This window comes from Trichoplusia ni, chromosome 3 (genome assembly GCF_003590095.1).
Source record: "Trichoplusia ni isolate ovarian cell line Hi5 chromosome 3, tn1, whole genome shotgun sequence".
Classification (NCBI taxonomy): domain Eukaryota; kingdom Metazoa; phylum Arthropoda; class Insecta; order Lepidoptera; family Noctuidae; genus Trichoplusia; species Trichoplusia ni.
In genome coordinates, this window is record NC_039480.1 from 479,475 (window position 1) to 500,796 (window position 21,322).

General features: G+C 41.5%; 1 protein-coding gene and 1 non-coding gene across 2 annotated transcripts in view; both read right to left on the reverse strand.

Moving 5' to 3' along the window:
- Window positions 1-62: 62 nt before the first annotated feature.
- The window catches only part of LOC113508787 (hemocytin-like), a 44,191-nt gene continuing 22,931 nt past the window's right edge, over window positions 63-21,322 (reverse strand). Inside the window, exons 39-76 of the mRNA XM_026891894.1 lie at window positions 21,122-21,234; window positions 20,755-20,948; window positions 20,175-20,602; window positions 19,776-19,900; window positions 18,897-19,090; window positions 18,477-18,656; window positions 17,891-18,049; window positions 17,249-17,537; window positions 16,691-16,877; window positions 16,204-16,309; window positions 15,609-15,870; window positions 14,662-14,877; window positions 14,023-14,254; window positions 13,417-13,565; window positions 12,981-13,231; window positions 12,385-12,602; window positions 11,851-12,068; window positions 11,360-11,548; window positions 10,790-11,031; window positions 10,482-10,601; window positions 9,980-10,129; window positions 9,539-9,697; window positions 8,983-9,146; window positions 8,513-8,642; window positions 8,100-8,186; window positions 7,626-7,788; window positions 7,342-7,449; window positions 6,667-6,885; window positions 6,146-6,243; window positions 5,525-5,737; window positions 4,930-5,052; window positions 4,426-4,584; window positions 3,939-4,085; window positions 3,428-3,635; window positions 2,906-3,079; window positions 1,667-1,819; window positions 1,054-1,230; window positions 63-669 (exon numbers count right to left, since the gene is read on the reverse strand). Coding sequence (XP_026747695.1) covers window positions 563-669; window positions 1,054-1,230; window positions 1,667-1,819; window positions 2,906-3,079; window positions 3,428-3,635; window positions 3,939-4,085; window positions 4,426-4,584; window positions 4,930-5,052; window positions 5,525-5,737; window positions 6,146-6,243; window positions 6,667-6,885; window positions 7,342-7,449; window positions 7,626-7,788; window positions 8,100-8,186; window positions 8,513-8,642; window positions 8,983-9,146; window positions 9,539-9,697; window positions 9,980-10,129; window positions 10,482-10,601; window positions 10,790-11,031; window positions 11,360-11,548; window positions 11,851-12,068; window positions 12,385-12,602; window positions 12,981-13,231; window positions 13,417-13,565; window positions 14,023-14,254; window positions 14,662-14,877; window positions 15,609-15,870; window positions 16,204-16,309; window positions 16,691-16,877; window positions 17,249-17,537; window positions 17,891-18,049; window positions 18,477-18,656; window positions 18,897-19,090; window positions 19,776-19,900; window positions 20,175-20,602; window positions 20,755-20,948; window positions 21,122-21,234 — 6,811 coding nt within the window. The 3' untranslated portion in view covers window positions 63-562. The remainder of the gene's footprint in view (window positions 670-1,053; window positions 1,231-1,666; window positions 1,820-2,905; window positions 3,080-3,427; window positions 3,636-3,938; window positions 4,086-4,425; window positions 4,585-4,929; window positions 5,053-5,524; window positions 5,738-6,145; window positions 6,244-6,666; window positions 6,886-7,341; window positions 7,450-7,625; window positions 7,789-8,099; window positions 8,187-8,512; window positions 8,643-8,982; window positions 9,147-9,538; window positions 9,698-9,979; window positions 10,130-10,481; window positions 10,602-10,789; window positions 11,032-11,359; window positions 11,549-11,850; window positions 12,069-12,384; window positions 12,603-12,980; window positions 13,232-13,416; window positions 13,566-14,022; window positions 14,255-14,661; window positions 14,878-15,608; window positions 15,871-16,203; window positions 16,310-16,690; window positions 16,878-17,248; window positions 17,538-17,890; window positions 18,050-18,476; window positions 18,657-18,896; window positions 19,091-19,775; window positions 19,901-20,174; window positions 20,603-20,754; window positions 20,949-21,121; window positions 21,235-21,322) is intronic.
- Trnai-uau lies at window positions 2,084-2,177 on the reverse strand. The gene is made up of 2 exons: window positions 2,140-2,177; window positions 2,084-2,119 (listed from the first exon to the last, which is right to left on the reverse strand). It is a non-coding gene; the product is annotated as a tRNA-Ile (tRNA).

Below are 21,322 nucleotides of genomic sequence, written 5' to 3' on the forward strand. Positions count from 1 at the left end.
CGTATAAAAGCCCCTTTTTAGACCCGCACATTAATAGATAATTTAAAAAGAAAACCACTGAACTAGTTCAAACATTGCTGTATTTATTATTTACAAAAATATATTATTGTTTGATTATACATACATCACAGAATACCTTTTAGAACTTATTGTAGAGATGATCTATTCCGCTAAAATAACTTTGACTTTACATTTTTTAACCACTCTGAATTCAATAAACTGTACATAGGTAATATTAAATTTTACTAAACATTTCAAAATAATCATTTTTAAATAATTGATTTACCTAAACTGCTTTTTTCTATTTTTATCTAAGAGAATCTACAATTTTCAAACTTATCATAAAGTCTATTAGATCCGGTAGTATTCGGAAAACCAACACCACTTTCTATCAGCAAACCTTAAGTAACGAAGACAATCGAACGGATCGTGTTAGCTTAATATCTTAAAACTTCTTTAATTAAGTGTAGTGTGTAAACCTTCCATATTACCATAACCGTGGTACATTCCACGGCTGGCTAATAAGTTCAGAGTGGTCGTGTAGTGTCGCGCTATGTAGTGTTTATAATCTCGGGCGGGGAGATCCGAACCGCTGGTATATCTGAGGGATCTCATCTTCTTCTGACTCAGAGTAACCTGTCTTTGTCGGATGCTTTACTCCAGCGTAACCTGTAATTTTCGTAAATTAGTATTTTGTTATGTTACTAATAGTTATCTGTGTAACATGATTATAAATATACTTGTCTCATAAACTATACATAAAGTTGGTAGATGGTAGACTTCTAATCAAATGTTAGTTAATATTTATTGTCTGGATCAAATTCAAATCACACAACAATAAGTGGGGTGGTGGCATAATTTTGGCACCCTAAGTGTCCTGCAATCTTTCTTAGGTATACATGATAGGTATACAGAGAAGAATAAACTTTTAAGAAATTTCACTTCCAGAAGCGTAAGTGTTTCGATCAGTTTTATATAAAAATCTCTCGCAATCTGATGTCTTCAGACACTAGCCGTGGCCAAAATCGGTCAGGACATTAATATGGTACATACCAGGTTTCCCGGGCCACATGGGCTTGTCGGCGGCGTTGCAGGCTGCGCAGGCGCAGGCGGCGGGTGAGGCCAGGCGGTGCGCCTGCGCAGTGCCGTCCTCGCAGCTCAGCATCACCTGCACCGGAGTGTATTTCGTCGCTTGGCAACACTCGCACCGCGTGTCGTGGATACCAGTCTCTGTGGATGAACTTCTTTTTTAATATCCGTCTTGATGAGGTGAATTATTTCACCTCATCAAGACCATCATTGTAAAAGATATAAAAGATACAAATATGTTTTTGGTGATATTGCTTGTGGGGTATTCACTTTTCTGAAAAATCAACAAATCCTCAAACCCTACTCAAAAAAATACAGCTGACGACAATTTTTAGTATAGTAACTGAAATAAGCACATTTGTTATTTAACATTCTTCCTATAGTAAATTCTTGTTCTCTAAACGTTGCAGCAGAATGTATAATTTGACTTACTACACTGTAACACGTCATCTCGTACACTGGTAAAAAGATCGCAAACCGTAGCGTGAAAGCTCAAGCACATACACACTTACACCTACTACAGCTACTTACGTAACTCAACATTTAAAGTTATAAAGCTTAGTTACAAGGAACTCACGGTTATTATAGAGCGTTCCGGAGTCGCATGAGCCGCGGCACTCCTTGAAGTCGGTGAGCGGCAGCTTGTTGACGCAGAGCCCGTGCGGCCCGAGGTGGATGCGGACCAGGCCTACTGTCTCAGTGGTGGGCACGCTCGTGGGGACGCATTTACCTGAGGAAAAGGAATGTTTGGTTATGGGTTTGGGTTATGTTTGGTAAAGGAATAAATCAATTTTCAATAATAAAATTGTCACATTTTTTATAGAAAAACTTCAACTTTTTTCTTTTATAAAAACAAAAATATTTAACGCCTCTACTAAATCTTTTAGTTTATCGCAATCCACTCATTATTTCGGAAAATACGACAAACATTTCTATAAATTACCAGGAAAATCTAACAAGATCATGAAAATGAATGTTACAGCAATAAAAGAAATGCTCCAGGCGAGGCTCGAACTCGCAACCCCGGCATGCCTCACACGTTTACTGTCTTATAAGTACCGTGCGCTAACCAATTGCGCCACTGGAGCTGTGTCGACCCTCTCCTATTTTCGCTTGCCCTTCGACGCGACGCTTAGGGGTGAATGCCTCAATTTCTAATAAATTACATTTTCATAAAGTTTTTTTATTGTTATAGTTTTTTCGTAATGTAACGGTTTGGTATTTTGTATTTAAGTATCGGAACGTAAGTTATTATTTCTCCTAAATATACATAAAAAATAATGTTTAGTGAAACCATCCGAGAAAACTTAATAATTTAAAAATATTTTTGGATGTCTTTTTTGTAAGCTATATTGAGGCATACGCGATACTTTCATTCATTCTAATATCTAGAATGGAACCTAAACCTTAATTTGTAACTGGAACGCGTAGAGCGTGACCGATCAATAGTTTCGACTACAGTACGCAGAAGTGTCTTATTCAGTAGAATTTTGTTATATTAGTAGAGGGTCAAGGTTAGGATCGATTCTACGACACAACGTGTTCGATGCAATTGGCATAGTGACCATTCGGCTACTCGTAGTTTAAGTGTGGTATTAAGAAAAATATCTAACTTTGAGCTTCTTCCGCAGGTCCTTTTTATTTTTTGTTTAGCCGTATTGCCCGTATTGCCCAATGCAGGGCAAATACCTCCCTTACAATTTTCCATTCCATACGATCCATTGCTTTATCCATGCATATTTTTTGGTATGCATCCACAGGTTTTATTTTGAGCTTAAGTACCTATTATAGAGTATAATAGGTGTGTGCTACTCACTCAAAGCCTCAGGATGTTCCTCGCACACTTGGCAGCAGGTGTCGTTGACGAGGTTCTCTGGAGCGCAGGCAGACACGTCCGGGCACAGCTGTTTGGATGACGTCACGAATACTTCTTCGCCAGTCTGGTCGCAAGAGTATGTCGTGCAGTTGTCGTCTGAATGCCATGTTGTACCTGTGTAAGAAAACGGTGGATTAATAACTTTATGATTGCCTACTTGCTTTCTTATACGAACACTTAAGATACAAAAACGTCAAGTCTACTGAGTTTGCTTTTGGATTTTAGGTCGCTACCATTAAGTAACATTTGATTGAAAAAAAAACAAAAAAATTTTTTTTAAACCCTTACTCTTAATGCTCTCCCACACTCATTAAAACACCTGAGGTTAGAACGTGCATTTTTGGACCTAAATAGCCGTGATGCTCACCTAGGGATATAACTCAGTAAAAAAATAATATGGTGACATCCTATACCTACATAGGCCTACAGCATAGGTCAGCAGATACCGATGACGCGACTCACCAGGAGGTATCAGCTTATCATCAACCACGCAGTCCTTCTGGCGGCAGTGTCCGCAGCAGACGCCGGGCGCCGGCCGCTCGTACAGCCAGCCGCGGCGGCAGTCCTCCGCGCAGGTGGCCACGCTCTCCTGCTGCGTCAGGCGACCGCTGGCGTCCCGGGCACAGGTCACGTTCTTACACGGGTCCGGAGATGGCCAGGTTTGTCCCTCCTGTTAAGGAGACAATGAATTGTTTTGGAGGGAAATAAGAACTATTTTCTAGTGTGTTAACCCTTTTGTGTTTATTATGGAGTGTTTTGCTTTCTTGGCAACAAAAAAAAAACAGTGAAAGTTGGCATTGCAGTTAAAGCACAATCATTGGATTACGATAAGGGTGATTTTTGCTGGTACCAACATTTGGCATGACCAGAACTTTTTAATTTTATATTATCTGCACACAAAAAACATATTTGCTTATTAGTCCAGTCAATGATCATGATATTTTCTGCTCGCCTGTGTTTACGCAGTACTTGCCTGGTATATCAGACTTCCCACTCTGCACGCAACAGGTTCCTCCTTGGGGCAGCATTTTCCCGGAATTTTCTCTTCGCTCAGCACAAACATTTTCTTGACGTTCTCAGACACTTCAGGGCATGTTTCGTTTGCACATTCCACTTGTAGCTAAGGAAAAAGAAAATGTCAGGCTTAATTATTTCTGTGCCAAATCCTAAGCCTAAGTCTCCGTACGGAAATAGAACAGTCTAGACTGCATCAATAATTCTAGCACTATAGAGAGTAGTAATCGTATTGAAAAATGGAAAGAACATGTTGGCTAATCAGTAAGCTGGTTAAGTACTATCTAGATAAAGTGCTATTGGAAAAAAGCTGTCGAAAAAAATATTTGCACATGAACAAAAAAAAGTGTTCCCAAGTTGCCTAACTGTCAACCTAGTCTAGTGGGAACCCACATTAAGAATAGAATTACAATTCGTAGTAGGTAGTACATGTCTCCAGTACTCACAGTGCCATTAAGATTGACGCAGGTGTAGTTGGCGCAGAAGTCGCTGGAGGTCCACCGCTCCCCGATGGCGCGCTCCTTACCGTCCACGATGCAGGCCACCGGCTCGCACTGACCGCAACAAGCTCCGCTCTCCTCAGTTGCAGGGAAGTACTTCCAACCCTGGGTAATAATGCATTTGGTAATCAACAGCTTTACTTTTACTTGAACCTGAATTGGGTTTCCAAGGACGAGGCAATTGCGTATTGGACTTATATCAGTCTGGTTGAGAATGTTTTACCGGGTTTGGCTCGCAAAACTGTATCGTTGATTTCCAATCGGAAGGAATGCTGGATTCTGATGAAAAACTACATTCCGAATTCCAAAGTTAACTTGGAAGTTCAGAAGGGGGAGGGGAAGTTCGGAAGTGCAGAAGTGCGCAAGTTTAAAGATGGTTATTTAAGACTTTGTGTGGAACCGGTGTAATTATTTTGTGACGGCATATTGGCGTAGGTAATGTATACTCACAGGCTGACACTCGGTGTGGCATTGCTGCACAGTGGTGATCTTCTCCAGTTTGCCTTCCGTGTCAGTTTGCACGCACTGGTAACTCTCACAGGGATTCGTTGGTGAAGTCCAATTTTCGCCGACCTGATGATAATAAATATAGTCGTTAACAATCAAATTGCTTTTTGATGTTTTGTAAGACAGTGTTTTGGCTGGATGTACCCAGAACCATGAACTTTTAGTTGCCTTTGTCTTTACAAAACGTCAAATATACTGAGTCTGATCAAATTTTTATTTACTTTGAAAGAGTAACTCACGAGGCTTTTTCTCTGTTAATTAAAAAAAAAATTGGGGCGGCACGAGAGTCAATTGTATTAACGTTTATAAACTGCCTGACCAAGGCGTACCGACACTTTTGAGTTTGATTGTAAATAATTATAAAACTATCCCTATACAAGTGTCCATGAATTGTTTCGAGGCTCAATTCTCCTATAACACACACTTTGGTAATTCCACATCATCAATAACGTTTTAGGTTACTACCTCAAACACTATTCGTAACCCATCATACTCGATAGCAGTACATCAGAGCGTGTTCGTGTAGTAGGCACTATACCTTGTAGATGTTGTCGCGGTCCCGGCAGGCGACCTGCACGGGCTGCGGGCAGCACTGGAAGGGCACGGGGCGCGGCTCCAGCACGAACTGCTCCGTGCTGAGCACGGCGGCGCACTCGCTGGCCGCGCAGCGCACGCGCCCGCCCGCCGCGCCCGCCCCGTCCGCCTCGCAGCGGCACGAGCGGCAGGGACCGTCCAGCCACACCGAGTCCAGCTGTACCAAGAATAAGTGGATGTATGTAAATACCAACTGTAGCTGTAGTTGTTGTCGGTTATGACAGCTAAATCATTCTTTTGATGAAGTACAATAAAAGCCATCGATGGTCTTATGTCGTGTTCATCCAAGGTGTCAACTACCTTCATACCAATTTGATTCGATATCAGTCTTGACGTTTGGACGTGAAGAGGTGGCAAACATACATACAAACACAATATTATTTATATTATTGATACATGATAATGAGGACTAAGAGTTGATGAAATGTCCGCTAACCTCTTTAAAACGATAACTATCGAATGATAACAAAACCAACCGATCCTAGTAATTAAATATAGTAATTAAAATACTTTCTAATCGTATGTTTGTTTTTCTATTCAATTTATAAATGTGGAATAAACTTACATCTTTAAGGATAGTTTGGGGCGTAGTACGAGGTTTCTCGCCACCCTTGGACGCTGCTTCCCATTCTAATGTAGCTATGCACTTGTCTTTAGGCAATTCTGGAATAAATAATTTAATTTTCATAACGGTTTTATTCGACCGATATTTACTAGCTTTTATAGGATTCATTACTGACTGACGAAATTCACCAACAAATTTTGAGTTGACAAATCAGTCAAATTAAAAAAAAAGCTAATATTCTTTTTACTGCAAGACTAAGACAGCTTTTCATGTAGGGAAGCTTCTGCACATGGCATAAAATAACTCTATTTAAAAAAGGAAAAGTCTTTTCCACAAAAAGTATGTTCGTCGACCAGGCCATGCGGGCGTGGATGATGTCGCTCTACACCGTGTATTGCACTATCCCTCTTCCACAACCTACTATTGACTTTAAGACGTGGTGGTAGACCACCTGGGTTCCGTAAAACAGTTTGCAATATACTCACAGACAAAAAAGAACTCATAGTCATAGAGACACTTACCACACGTATGTTCCGGGCAGCACTTCCCGGTGACATTAGTAGTCTTGGCGTCGTGGAACTTGGGGCAGGCGGGCGGCTGCGGGCAGGACTCCGCGCGGCACACGAACTGCACGCGCGGGCAGCAGCCGCTGTTGTCCACCAGCCGCTCCATACCAGGCTCCATTATCTCTACCTCGTTCTCGTTTGGTAGGGGCTCGCATTCGCTCACTGGCTTACATTCTAGGGAGATACGTTTTATATACTTACCAAGTTATACCACACTAAATAGTAAGACAATATTGGAGACAAGATGTGTAAGAATACGTTTGATACAATAACTGCTTACAAAGGCGAACATAAGTCATGAAGTGATTATCATAGGTTGAATTGTATTTATTCGAATGTACTTATATGTACAGGATACTTCACTACGACCTATTAGAGGACACGAAACTACACTTTAAAGACGCACACATTATGTATTTGTACAATTATAGAGGGTTAGTAAATTTGGCCATATTTAATATAATATACCTTCTGACTATTACTATTGGCTCCCAAATAATCTTTTTTTATTTTGTAATTACCCTTTTTTGTTACTGCTACAGGCAAGTAACTTAGTCAAAAATAGGTGAATAGATGAGGAAATGAACAATTTGTTTATGTGTGTATAGTGTGTATGAGTGTAGATCTTACCACAGGCAAACTCTTGACATCCCTCAGGCGTGGTTTTCTGTTTCAAGACCTGTCCAAAGGCGCATGTCATCTTCTTCGGTTCAGTGCAATTCTGCTTCGGTTTTTGAACTATGTAACGAAATGGAATTTTATAAATTTAATTTTAAAGTCTTTAATTTAAAGATTATAACTACAATTCGAACAATGTGAGTGAACACACGAGCGCAGTGGGTTTGGCTTGGTGACCTCAATCACTCGGCTATCACTTGAGTTATGCCTTATTGTCAGCAGGTGTGGCATATTACCGCATGTGTAGGTGGCGCAGCAGTCCCCGGGGCGCGGCGGCTGCGTGACGAGGTCCTCGTGCTGGTAGCACACGGGCGCGGAGCACGCCTGCCTGGTGCACGTCACGTGCGCGCTGGCCGAGCCCGATACGCGCGCGCACGAACACACCGTGCACGCGTCCTCCTAGTAATGGACGAGACGTATTTGTTTTATTGGGGAAAAAATGATTTTGTTAATAATTTTAAGGAAGCTGTTTTGTGTACCTATTAAGTAACAACTTCAAAGTTTTAAAGTTTGAAGACTCCTTCCTCAAAGGAAAGGGAACATTCGGTCAGTAGCATTAATTAATTTGGGATACTATATTGAAATTAACCTATGCTAAAAATACCTGTTTGTATTTCTTGTTAGGGACGTGGCAGCAGCTGGTAACAGCTTCGTTTTATGTAAGTGCATTAAATAATAAAAACTAGGCATATTTTAGCAAGACATCTCACCTTCCATTCATCACCAGCGTAATGTTCCTTGTTTGCATCGCAGGGGAAGCATTTAGCCGGTTCGATGCAGGTGTTGTTTACTCGCACCTAAAACAATAAGAAAGTTGAGGAAAAGCTTTAGAAACATCAGAAAAAAAAAATCGATCGGCGATTGGTAACAACATTCCGTTCCGTGACTATTTTATGAGCTATGATACGATAATGGTGTAATCAGATTGTTAGACATGCTTTAAAAGCTCATGGGGAAAATCTGGGTAAAGTAAGTTAAAAATCACAGAATTAAGTGTTTATAATGTTATCTGTTTCTTGCTGGCACATGAGCTTAGAAATTGGCACGAGGAAGGGGAGGCGTATGCCCAGCAGTGGGAGGGCAAAGGTTGTGGTTGATGATGATGATTGTTTTCTTTGGTTACCTTTCCTTCAGGGCAGAAGCAGCCCTCGCCGGGTTGCTTGGCGCACTTGTCCGGGTTCTTGCTGAGCTCGTCGCTGTTCTCACACGTCAGCTCGCAGTCGACACACGCGCGGTACACCAGCGGCTCCTCACTGCGTATGCATATATGGATTATCATTTCACATGCAACAACAACAATTTTTCCTTTACCCAATAAAGGAAAAATTGTTGGTGGTTGGATATTAAATATTTTTGAATTGTTTTGTTCTTTAGGTCACATTTTGTTTGGACGTATCTTTAAACTAGTTGGTTTAATTTGATTGAAGTTTTGTTTGTGAAGTTCGTTTCACGCGCATAAATGTTAACGTATATTGTAGTATATCAAAAAGTAAATAATTTGTTAAAGGATTTAAAGTAGGGGCTATAAGAAAATCTTCTACTAAAAATAATTCTTATATCAAGGATGTTTATATTGGCTCAACAAAATCTTACCATGGGAAAGGACAGAGGTCGTCCCTCCAGTTCTGTAGGCACACACCCTGGCGGCTACACGCGGCGGCGTAACGCTCAAGTGCTACGCACGCGTCCGTAGCGTTTGCGCACACGTCCGTCTCGCACGCTTTCACGAACGACTCCGGTTCTACGAGCGCGTGGCACTACACACAAATATAATATTATGATGTAAAAAAATAATTCTATGGCTCTTCAAATTGCACATTTTTCAATGAATCAATAATTTAAGGAATGCTCGCTAGAGAATAATTGGTATACTATTGAAGCACTTGGAAATCAAACAATTTTTTTATATATTTTATGAATGACTTATTTTTTTTAACGCGTGTCATTTAAGCGTGTTCACTAGCATTCAATTCGATAAAAAAAAAAATTCCCTCATCCAAGACACTACCATGACGAGCAAACTTATCCTACGTTAAACCGACCTTATTTATCTACCGGGTTCATATACTTAAATATGTTTCTTCCTTTCTTACATCACTTTTCCTAGAGAATATTTCTGCTATTAAATACTAGTTCTAGTCATACTCACAGCTCCAAATCGATCAGCATTATACAGGTTGTAGCAGGGGTTGGACTCTGGCGGCGGCGGCACGCACTCGGGTGGCGGTGGAGGCTCCTCGCACTCGCCTTGCTCTGTGATGTCCAGCGCTTTCAGGGCTTCAGGGCTTGCTTGCCAACTCTTGCCGTACTGGAGATGTATATATTACTTGTTTGAATTACTTCTATGGTTAGTTACAGTTAGTTGACTGCAAAATTGTTTCGTCGAACGATTTATTCAGGTAACATTAAATAAAAAACTTGGTCAAAATCTTACCGTATCGTATCGTACCTTGTCACATTAATTTACTCTGTAGCTAAATTCCAAATATTTTTCTCGATTAAATACTGTATCTATCTTTTTCCTTTTTTTTATCTAAATCTTTTTCTCACTATTTTACCCCCTGACAAGCTACATTAAAATGTAACTGACCTGGTCGAAGTCATCAGTGGCTGTTCCATTGCTCATGACGAGCTCCTCCTGGTAGCCTGCACACACGCCGCACATGCCCTCCGTCCTGTTCGCGTACAGGTACGACGGTACCCGCACTGTGAACTCCAGCTTCGACTGCAGCACTGTCAGCTGTTGTGGAGGATAAAATAAAAAAGGGGTCATTTTGTATAGAACTAGTTCACCGAAGCCATTTTATAAACGCACTCTCGTCACTAAAGCTTATATTAGGATAAAACAGCCAAATGATCCAAGTAATAATGGTAGCAACAGGCTGAACCAGTGATGTCATTGGGACGGGTACTTCACTGGTCTTGAGAAACGTGGAAGAAGTAGGCGTTCCATAAATCTTTACCGTCCCATTACAGGGATAACGCTTTCTTTTGATTTCTTTGTTCCTGTTCAAGTTAGTCGTCAAAAAAAACCTTTACTTTTACAATTTCAGTTTACATGCAACTGTATAGTAGAAGGAAGCACATGTTACCTCGACGTGTATATCAGGAAGGAATATGGTGAGATCTTGTCCGTTGACTTGGTTGATGGTGACCCATTCGTTCTTCATGGGGTACTTGAATACTGCGTTATTGCCGATTGTCGCCAGTAGCTGCCAAACAAGAAAAAACAATTCATATTCAAAACTTACATCTTCATCAATGATTATACTGAAGAGTCAAAGCGAACAGGAGTGGAGTAACAACAGAAAATCCTTTGTCAAATTCTATTCCTAAATAAATAGATCAGATTCGATAGTTAGGTTACATTACCAGACGGAAGTATTTCAACAAGTCCCACCTTCTTCTCGCTATCCTTAGTGACATGTATGACGTTCCTCTCGTACAGCAGATGCACGGCGTGCGTGCAGGCCACATCGGCGTTGTCGTCGCAGGGCCCGTTCGTGGAGTACACCTCGTACTTGTGCGCGCCGGTCGAGTTCCTGTCGCGGGACGCCAGGTACGTGCAGTTGCCGAGGTACGGCAGGTCGTCGCCTTCGAATGTCACGTATTTAGCTGGAACGCCCACGCCGTTACAGGAACCTGGTGATGGAAAGTTACGATTGATTATTGATTAGTTTTCTTGTGATTATGAGATCTGTAGGGGTGACAAAAAGTAGGGAATTGAGTCCGCTTACATCTATAGGTATCAAAGTTCTTCTAAAATAAATGATAACTACAGCTATATCTATAGAAGATTCAAGATAGCCTAGTAAGAGGCATAGAAACCCAATAGATTCCAATTGAAATGAATAAGCCTTGCTTATACGATCACATCAGAGAAAAATTTTGTTGTTGTAGGATAGTACATCTATGAATAATGAGACTAGATTGAACCACATTATGTCTATGTCTGTAGCCGAGTACTCACAGTCGAGACAGTCAGTGGGTAGCACGCACTGATCTCCGCGACGCAGCTTGCCCTCGGGGCAGTAGCAGCCGGGGAAGCACTGCCCGTCCTCGGTGGGACACGAGCGGCTCACGCCCACCGCTGAGCAACTGGGCTCACAGCTCTTGCGGTAGCAGTCGTAGTGTACTAACGGAGGTGGGCACTCCGCAGCTGTGTAATGACAAAATGAAAATCTTTATTCGCAGAGACATGGTAATACAAAAGACAACAAAATAAGTTTCTTAGCATATCTCGCCTTCAGTAGGCATGCGAAAATAATACATTAACAGAAAAAAGAGAGAAAGAGAGAGATTTGAGAATATTTCAATAATTCCAAAAAGGGAAAATCAGGGTTACATCTTCATAAATGCTATGTTGATATTAGAAATGTGACTAAATGTGTAGTCTACCTGTCTTTATTTCTCTCGTAGGTAGTCTGTAGGTAGTCTAAGTAGTACTGCCGCTGTACTTACGACAGTCGTTCATGATCCTCCAGTCGGAGAGCTCGATGTTCTTGTCCGCGGCGAGGCACTCGGCCACCATCTGCTCGACCAGCAGACAGCGGCACTGCTCCTCAGTGCGGTGAGTCCCGTTCACCTCCATGCCGGCGCACTCGCAGATCTTCTCCAGGCAAATGTTGCGCCACTTGTGCAGGTTCAGGACGCCGCCGCATTCCCATAGAGGCGCTTTCCTAATATAGTTATTTAAGAAAACTTAAAGATTGACGAAACTTTTTGCAAAAAATATACTATGTGCACTTTACTAATATAGTTAGAGGTTAACTATAGGTTTTTTGGCCTCAGAATTAGGAAACCTTACATTTTTCTTGCGACTCCTTAATCCTAATAATCTTATAATCGCAGAAAGTTCATAACTAGGATTAACATATCTAAGGATAGTTTTTATCCTGATTCAATGTAGATTTTATATAGGTTTAATATAGATCATTCTCGATTTATAGCGGGCGAGCCCGTGGGCAAAAGCTAGTTAGTAATAATGTGACTTACATGATGACCTCGCAGAGATCCCAGGCCTTCTTCTGCTTGGCATCAGAGATGAGTTTGATCTGGCAGGCGTCTGGCGGCAGGCCGGGCTTGGCCCAGGAGCGGCCGAACTTGGCGATGCTGGCCGTGAGGCGGCCGTCCGGCATGCGCCGGTCGTTCTGCGGCTCACCGTCGAAAGCACCGCACAGGCCGTCCACTGCGCCCATGTAGCTTTTGAACACCTAGCAAGAGGATTATTTTGTCATGTTACAGTATTATACTGTGAGAGCAAGTTGTTTTAAACTGTTCTACCAATAAGTTCATTTAGTAGTACAATATGACTAAAAGAAAATCCCTTTAGTCATTGTAATGAGTCGCTCTAGTCTATATTTTCGGGAATAAGTAATATTAGCAGCATGCTATTTTTATTGTGAGCATTTAGAAAACAATATATCTTTATGTATACCTAAAAAAAAATACATTCAAATACCATAGACACATATGATTTTATATTCTCATGCTTAACAAAATTTATATATTTTCCCAAATTTATCGAATGGCGGCAGGAGATAGCAAACACAGCACAATAATAAAATAAAGCGTAATATCCTACTACTCACCCCAATCTTAATATCTCCTTCCGAACTGTACAGTACAGTGAAGTTATACTTCCGCGACGAGACGGCGATACCATTCCCGAGACGGTTCACGTTGAAGCTGTTCTTCTGGAAGCAGATCTTATTGGTCTGCTCCACCGTGTACTCGTAGTTGTCGTACTCTATCATCATGTTCGGCTTCACGAGGATCAGCTGGTCATCTTGCATGATTAGCAACTCGTTCCGGCAGCCGTCCAAACGACATTTCTTGCGGACTGTATAGGAAGAAGTTATGTTGTGAAAATTTGGATACATTTCAAATTAGCGATATGATTAAAAAATGTGTCCAATATTATCTCAAAGTGTGTATGTATCGATCAGACAAATATAAAATTTAATTCTCAAATAGTAAGTTTAAATCTAATCGCAGCAACATAACTAGACTAAAAAATAAACTTACGAAGTATAGTCCAGGCATCAAAACGGTTCTCCCTAGCGAGGATGTGGAAGCAGGCATCGAACTTATACTCAACGCCGTCGAACGTGTTGAAGGTGCGACCCGTCACGTTACAGAACACCGGCCGCTCCGGGGGAGGCACGCAGTCGTACCTGGTAGCAAGTTGAGATGTTAGAATATACCACGAACTGCCAAATTCTTCCCGACAAAACATTGGAAACTCAATGGTTTTTTAAAAGAATTGTTTTGAGCGAGGGTTTGTTAATGGGTCTTTTTAGCTGATTTACTCATTAATTTTCTTTTATTCTTGCTGCTTATCTTATTCTGTTGCATAAACCTGATAATTATCTAGAAATCGGAAAGGTAAAGATTTGGAAAAGAGGAGGGTGTGGGGAACAGCCATTCAGACCATGCAGGAGATATCTTCTGCATTAAGAAATGGTACCCTATTGATTGTGACCACCAAAGAGCTTAGCCCTTTCTATTGAAAGCCAGTCGAGAATAAAGCCATAGCTTAACTTATTACATAAACATACTACATACATAACTTATTACTTATTACTTTTAAATGTTATCTATTATTTTTAACTTATAAAATAATGATCTTACTGTGGACATCGGTTATGTCCAGGGGCTGTGACATCCAGTTTGAGTGTGTACCCCTGCGGGCAGATGGTGACCGCGCAGACGGGCGGGCGGCTGGGGCGGCCGGGCCTGAAGGGCGGCAGCTTCGGGATGCACTTGAACTGCGCGCACTCCGCCTTCGGGGGCGGCGACACCGGGCTCAGCTCCGGCTTGTTCAGCGAGAAGGCTTGGTTCGGCTGGGGCGGTGGGGGTAGACCTGCGTAATGTTCCACGGTTAGTAACTAAAATACTAAAACTGGGTGACTAAAATGTATTTTATGTACGTTTTAGTTAGGAGTTTATTTAGGTTATGGAGCTTTTCCACGACGTGGCAGTAGATTGTATTGGAAAATTGTAAAGCGGTATTATAATATTATTTTTAAACAGCAATATTAGAACAAAACTTTAAGTTAAGCCTACCTTCCTTTTTTAGGATAGGAAATCATCAATTAGCATCCTCCGCTTTGAGTTGAGCGAATGAGAGTGTCGGATTCCTACTGACTAAAACCCACCACGGTTCTCCCTTGGCCCTTCGTGTACCGGAGCCAGGGAAACATTTTCGGACATCCCTCCAAAGATAACATATGGATTTCGTCTAAAATAAAAAAAGATAATTGTCCTCACCATATCCTCCTTTAGAGAATCCTCCTTTAGAGCTACCGCCCTTCGAGAACACAGTCTTGGTGTACCCCCCCTTAGCGTGTCCTCGGTGGTACCGCTGGTAGGAGTGTCGCGCCCTCGGCGGCGGCAGCTCGGTCGCGCTGTACGTGGGTCGGGAGTTCGGCGACGTGTACTGAACGCTGTAGTTAGCTGGACATTCTACCTTCGGACACTCTTCCGCTGAAAAACAAGATAGTTTAAAGCTTCTGTTATTTGAGCTGAATTTAATAAGTTGTGTACTGTTTGATTTTAGCTTTAACTAAGTTTGTTTGGTGTTGTGTAAGCGTTCTTTTGCATGAAGCATCGGAGTTTCCGTTTACATAAGTATTTACCTATTTGTATAATCATTCAATTTTGTGCACTTGTAGCAATGATAGCAGGTGTTTAGCTATAACTCTGCGAGTCTTCAAACTTAATTTTACAAATTTTTGGACCAATTTATTATTTGACCAGAATTTTGAATTTAGCAATGTTTCACAAGATTCATGGTAATAATTATTCTTACCACGTGTAATTTTTTTAATTTTGTGTTTAGAATTAATACGTTTTAAAGACTTGGTTTTGTGTGGTTGGGCAATCTTCTGTGAGCTTATAAACATTCTTGGCCTGGCCCGAGCCCGGCCGATAAAGCGGTTCCCTAAAACCATATACAATCAATTCAAACCAATTGTATATTTGACACGAGTCTTGTAAACGAATTTTGAATTTCAATTTTCCTATAATGCTATTGGAAGAAATCTAGTTCGGTCATAAGAGTCTTATCATGCAACTTATAAATACTTTTTAGCAATGGAGGGATGGAATATTATAGTGTAAGTGTTTTTTTTTATAAAGCGGTAAGTTCGTTGAAATAAAAAAAAAACGAAACGTAAGCCGATCGCATAGATAGCTCCAAAGAATTTTTCACTTACGTTTGGGTGTGGTAATGATGAGAGTAACGGTAGCCACTTTAGTCGAGGCGACCGGCGCTTCAGTGGTGAATGGCGTGGTGACTGGTGCGGTGGTGGTGGTGGTGGTGGTACACTCCTTCTCGTCGTCGGGGCAGTCCTGCAGGCCATCACACCACTTCTCTAGTGGAAGACACATCTTGCTCGTGGGACAGATCTTGGTGTTTTCTGGGCATGGTGTGCAGCGGCAGTCGCAGGTGGATGTCGATAATTTTGGTACTAGGTCCTATAACGAGGGAAAGATAAGTATTCGTTGTGCTTTATGTTTTATTTAAATCTACTTAAATATACATAATTGCTTGAGCTGAAAAATATCATTTATAATTCCACTGTACATGTATATGTAACTGAATTCCTATTGCACAGCTAGACCGAAGTAAATGTTTTGTTTTTTATGCGTTTGGGTAGCGGCCTGGATGGTTTAGTTTTACAAATTAGCCTGGCGATACGAAGTTTACTGGATCAGTAAGTATAAAATTGAGTTTCCTCCGTTTGCCGAATCCAAGTTCTTGAGATGTACACGAGAATATTTTAGGCAAATGTGTATTAATACTCTTACCGGTGCACAGTTGCATTCTTCAACAGGTTTGCAGTCCGTGATACCGCCGAGCTTGCAGACGCACTCGTCGCAGTTCGCGCCCCGGAATGTAGAGCCAACAGGGTAGCTGTTGAACATTTATTGTTAATTTAATATTATGTTGCGCTTTCCAGATGCTTTCAGTAGACTTGAGAATTATATTTTACTAAGGAACGATAAGATTGACAAAAACGTAGCAAAGAAAAAAGGCTAGAATCAGAGTGAGTAGGTAGTATTCATTGACCCAAGCATTGGTGATTACCGATAATTCCAAGTTGAATAATTGATAAGTAGTGCAATTAATTGCCCTGCCATATTTTAGCATGTCAAGTTATTCGTTTTTATCTAAACCTGATTACCAAATCCTGGATACAATACCAGGCTGCACCACCGACTACTCATAAGCCCATAGTAGAATAGAACTCCGTTATAACATTTACATATGTCTAAAGTAGTATAGAGTACTAACGTCATGATCCCCTCGACGCAGGGGCACTGGTCCCTGCTGACGCAGTTCTCTCCGTCGTAGTACTTGTCCGGGGGCGCGCAGCTGCACGCCTCGTCCGAGTCCTGCAGCACTCCCGGACACACCACGCATGTCTCCGTCACGGATGGTGTTGTGGGGGTCGTTGTTAGTTCTGGTTTCTCTGTTGCAGCTGAAAATTAAATTATGTGTATAATCGATCATTCGAATAAGCTTTTCGTGCCGAACCAATACTACGGATTGTTTATTGATGGTACGGAATATAATGCAGTGTTGGTTGCAACTTTCATAATGCATGTCATCTAGATCGCTTATCTAGACAGTTTTTGGAATCAAGAGCCTTTATGGTAACGTTAAACAAAAGAAAAATGTATTTTTAACGTATCATGACATCAGTTCAAACACAAAATTTACGGAGATGAAAAAGATCCCATCATCAAGACTATTCAAAAGAGCTTTATTTGACAATATGCTTTTTTGGACTTCCGAGCATCTGATGCAGCCGCGTTTAATCATAAAAGCAAATATGATGTTAACACTCACGGTACGGTTCGAAGCATCCGATGGGCTCGATCCTCATCTCGATAGCATCCTTCCACTTCAGAGGCAGCACCTTCAAGTACTGAGCATGTATCGGCGGCCGGAACTCATTCACAACAGCCGTGTCCTTGTCGAAGTTTCCAGCGAACAACTTGTCTTCTCCGTCTTCCTCTATTACCGGGTTGAAGGTGGAGAGGTCCGAGGTGTACAGGATCTTGTAAGTCGACACCCATCCTTTGGGTCCACCTTTCGTTTTGATTCCGGTGATGTTGCGTGGCGAGGTGAAATTGAACTAAATAATAAAGTTTATTTTAGTTTGTGCCAAATTCACCGACTTCATTTTAATAAAAACTCGAGTAAAAAAGTTGCGTTTGAGTATTTCCTGAAGTATTAATATCAAAATATTGGGTGAACGATAGACTTCTACTGGGCTAAGGATTTTCCCTTAAGTCAAATAATAAAATGCCCAGCAGTGGGAGGATAAACGCTTTGGATGATGATTTATTTATTTATTTATACTTTATTGCACATAAATACACATACTTGGACAATAATGTTCTTGGAAAATTAATGTACAAAGGCGATGATGATGAAAAGAATAAAATTATTTTTCTAAGGGAAAGTTTTACATCTAGCATATCTCACCATGATCCATTCCCCGGGTGTGCTGTACAGGGGCCTCCAGCCGCGTTCTCCCTCTAACTTGAAGTATTGTCTCGCGTCGTTGTTGGAGCTCACTTCGATGCTCTGTACGGGCAGGTCGGCAGCCAAGCCAAGAGGCTCGTCGCACTGTGGGGGCTCCGTCTAAACATGGTACACAAAGAATTACCTATGATAAACGGTTATGTAATTATTGTATATATATGAAAGACAACTAATTTACCAACGCTTGAATAAATCGTTTTAATAGCTAAGAACGATTTGTACTAATGAAGAAAAAGGTTAGAAGACACACTGGCACACATATGTGATTAAATTTTTAAACCTCTGATATTTAGTGGTAAAAATGGATTAATAAAGGCAACAAGGCTACTTAGTAAATATTAAAGCGTAACTCCCTATAGCAACAAAATAACAAAAAAACTTACAGGATGAAAATATGACACAGGCTGAAACGAACAGAAGTTCTCACTTATTTTTAATAACTTCAAACTACTGAAGACTTAAAACTGGTTGCCAGACTTTCTGGCTAATGGGAAGTTAGGAGGTAATAGGCAAATAAAGAACTTACGAACGAAACTGTAGTCTTAGTAGTGTCCGGGAGGTTAGGTTCCCTGCACCCGACAAGCTCGAACCTGACGGCGATCTCCTCGTGCCACGTGAGCGGCTGGATGCGGACCACCATGGCCTCTATCGGCGGGTTGATCAGCTGCGTCATGGGCTTGTTGTTGTCCGTTGGACCGCGGAATACCTAGATGAAGAGGCATTGAGTCTTCACCTAAATAAATTAAGTTGGCTTTTCGGATAGGAACATTTATTTTGAAAATATTACTACGAGTATTTGACACAATATCTTTTTGTTAAGTAGGTGACCACGGTAAAAACTGAGTTGCTGGAAATTTTATTATAAATATAAATCTAGTGTTTAGTTAAATTTTGGTAAAAATCATGCAAAAGTACACGTCTGAAGTAAACAACACCGTAGTTTTACCTTGATGCTACCATCTGGCTCATTAACAGAGGAGAAGCTGACTCCATCATTTCCGTAAAGCACGTAGTAGCTGGTGACGTATTGGTCGAAGAGCGGGCTGCCCTGCATCACCACGCCGTAGATAGGCTCGGGGTGAGAAAACTTGACTTGGATGTACTGATTCGCGTCCTGGACGGCCGGGTTCCAACTGCCAGCTGGAGAAATTTTTGGATTGAATTGGATTGTAAAAGGCCAATACGTATGTTGCCTGTATGCTATCAAAATAGGCACTTACAAAAAGTATATAGGTATATCAGTGGCATAAGACAGTAAAGCAGCGATAATGACTCGAATACAATACTATTTATATTATTTATCTATTAGGCCATCAGTTGCATAATAAAAATTAAACACGTATATATATGCCTTTTTTAGCTTGTGGCGCTCGTGGCTGTGCTATAACCGCATAAGTGATTCGATCACAGGTTAAGCTATGCTTGACGCGGTTGGTCCGTAGATGGGTGGCCATCTTTGTCATAGCGAGTTCCTCCGTGTTTCGGAAGGCACGTTAAATTGTGGGTCCCGGCTGTTATTCCTACATCTTTGACAGTCGTTACAGGTAGTCAGAAGCTTGAAAAAGTCTGACAGCCAGTCTAACGAAGGGGTGTCGTGTTGCCCAGGTAACTGGGTTGTGGAGGTCAGATAGGCAGTCGCTCCTTGTAAAACACAGGTACTCAGCTGAAACCGGTTGGACTGGTAGCCGACCCCAACATAGTTGGGAAAAGGCTAGGCCGATGATTATATATGCCTTTTTTAACAAAAAAAAAACAAAAATAAACTGCTTTAAATATTGTGAGAAGGGGCTTGTGGCATTGTCACGAATTAGGATCGTAGACATACCTGTCACATCCAGCGGGTGTCCATTGAGTTTAGCGTATTGTGGCTGAAACAGCCCACTGGCGATGGAACTGGCGCTGAACGCGGAATCGGGCAACGGTTCATCTCCCCACATTAGGTCGTAGTATCTGTTATACAAAATGTAATGTTTTTTAGAAGCCCACTTAATAAAAAACCGTTTCACAAAAATTAATTATCATGCTCAAAAACTCCTAGACTCAAGACAATGCTTGTCCTACGCGGGGATCGAACCCGTGACACGTGTCCTAAACCACTCGGCTCTCCGTGTAGTACCTATAAGGGTTTCTTGTATAAGTTTATTTAATACAATTTTTGTGCAGAGCCTGATTAAAAGGCCTTCATTTTTCAATTTGATATGAATATAAAAAAAAAAAATCTTACCCGTCTTGAGTACATTCAGGCGGCGGAGTCACAGTGTTCGGTATGATGAGTGGCGCAGCGATGGGGGTCGTGCTCGTCGGAGGCGCCGTGTAGTACATATACGGCGTAGTCTCAGGAATGGGTGTCGTCGTTTCCGTCGTAGGCGGACTGGTTTCTTTCGTAGGCGGACTGGTTTCTTTCGTAGGCGGAGAAGTTTCCTTCGTAGTCGGCATAGTTGCAGCAGTAGAACTTATCTCGGTCGTTTCTGGTTCCATTGTAGTACTTTCTTCTGGGAGGGTCGACAGTGTCCCCCCGCAGCCTATGAGTTCGAACCTGATGGATATTTCTTCGTGCCAGGTGAGGGGACGGATGCGTATGATTTTGGTCTCTACTGGTGGTTCTATCATGACGGTTTGTGAAATACTGTGGTTGGTGGGTCCCGGGAATACCTGTTGGCATTAAGTGGCTGGTTATGAATATGACAATTAATACAGCTATGGCGAATGGATAGGTCAAAACGAGTAATTGTTTTACTACTCTTTTAGTTTAAATTCATATCTTCCTTTTCAGCAACTGTAGATCAGAAAACATTCTTTCGAACCTTTGGTTCCCCGTGGGAATCCAAGACCGGCTTCAGGCTGTCTTCATCGTCTCCATAGAGCACTTGGTAGGTGGTGACGTATTGGTCGAACAGTGGACTGCCTTGCATCGTCACACCGAAGATTGGCTCCGGTTTCACTAGTTCAACTTGGATGTACTGGTTCGTGTTTTGTTCCTTCGGGCTCCAGCTACCGGCTACGGAAAAAAACTCATTAATAAAATGGTTTCCCTCCAAAAAGTCACAAAATTGAGCGTATATGTGTTTGTGTGCGTGAGTATATCATTATTTTCTAGTAGAATAATGCTTACTTGAAGGAAGTTCATTATGATTCAAAATATAAGTCGACTAATGTATGAAGTATGTGTACCGGTAACATCGAGGTTTTCATGCAGCCTGGCGTACTGCGGCTCAAAGAGTCCGCTGGCGACGGAGCTAGCGCTGAACGCGGAGTCTGGCTGGTCTGCCAGCACATCTTTGTAACTGTAATTATTTTCGATCAGAACTTACATTCTTATTCAATTCAAACGATAACAAATTATATTATAATATGAAGAACAGGATTTTTGTT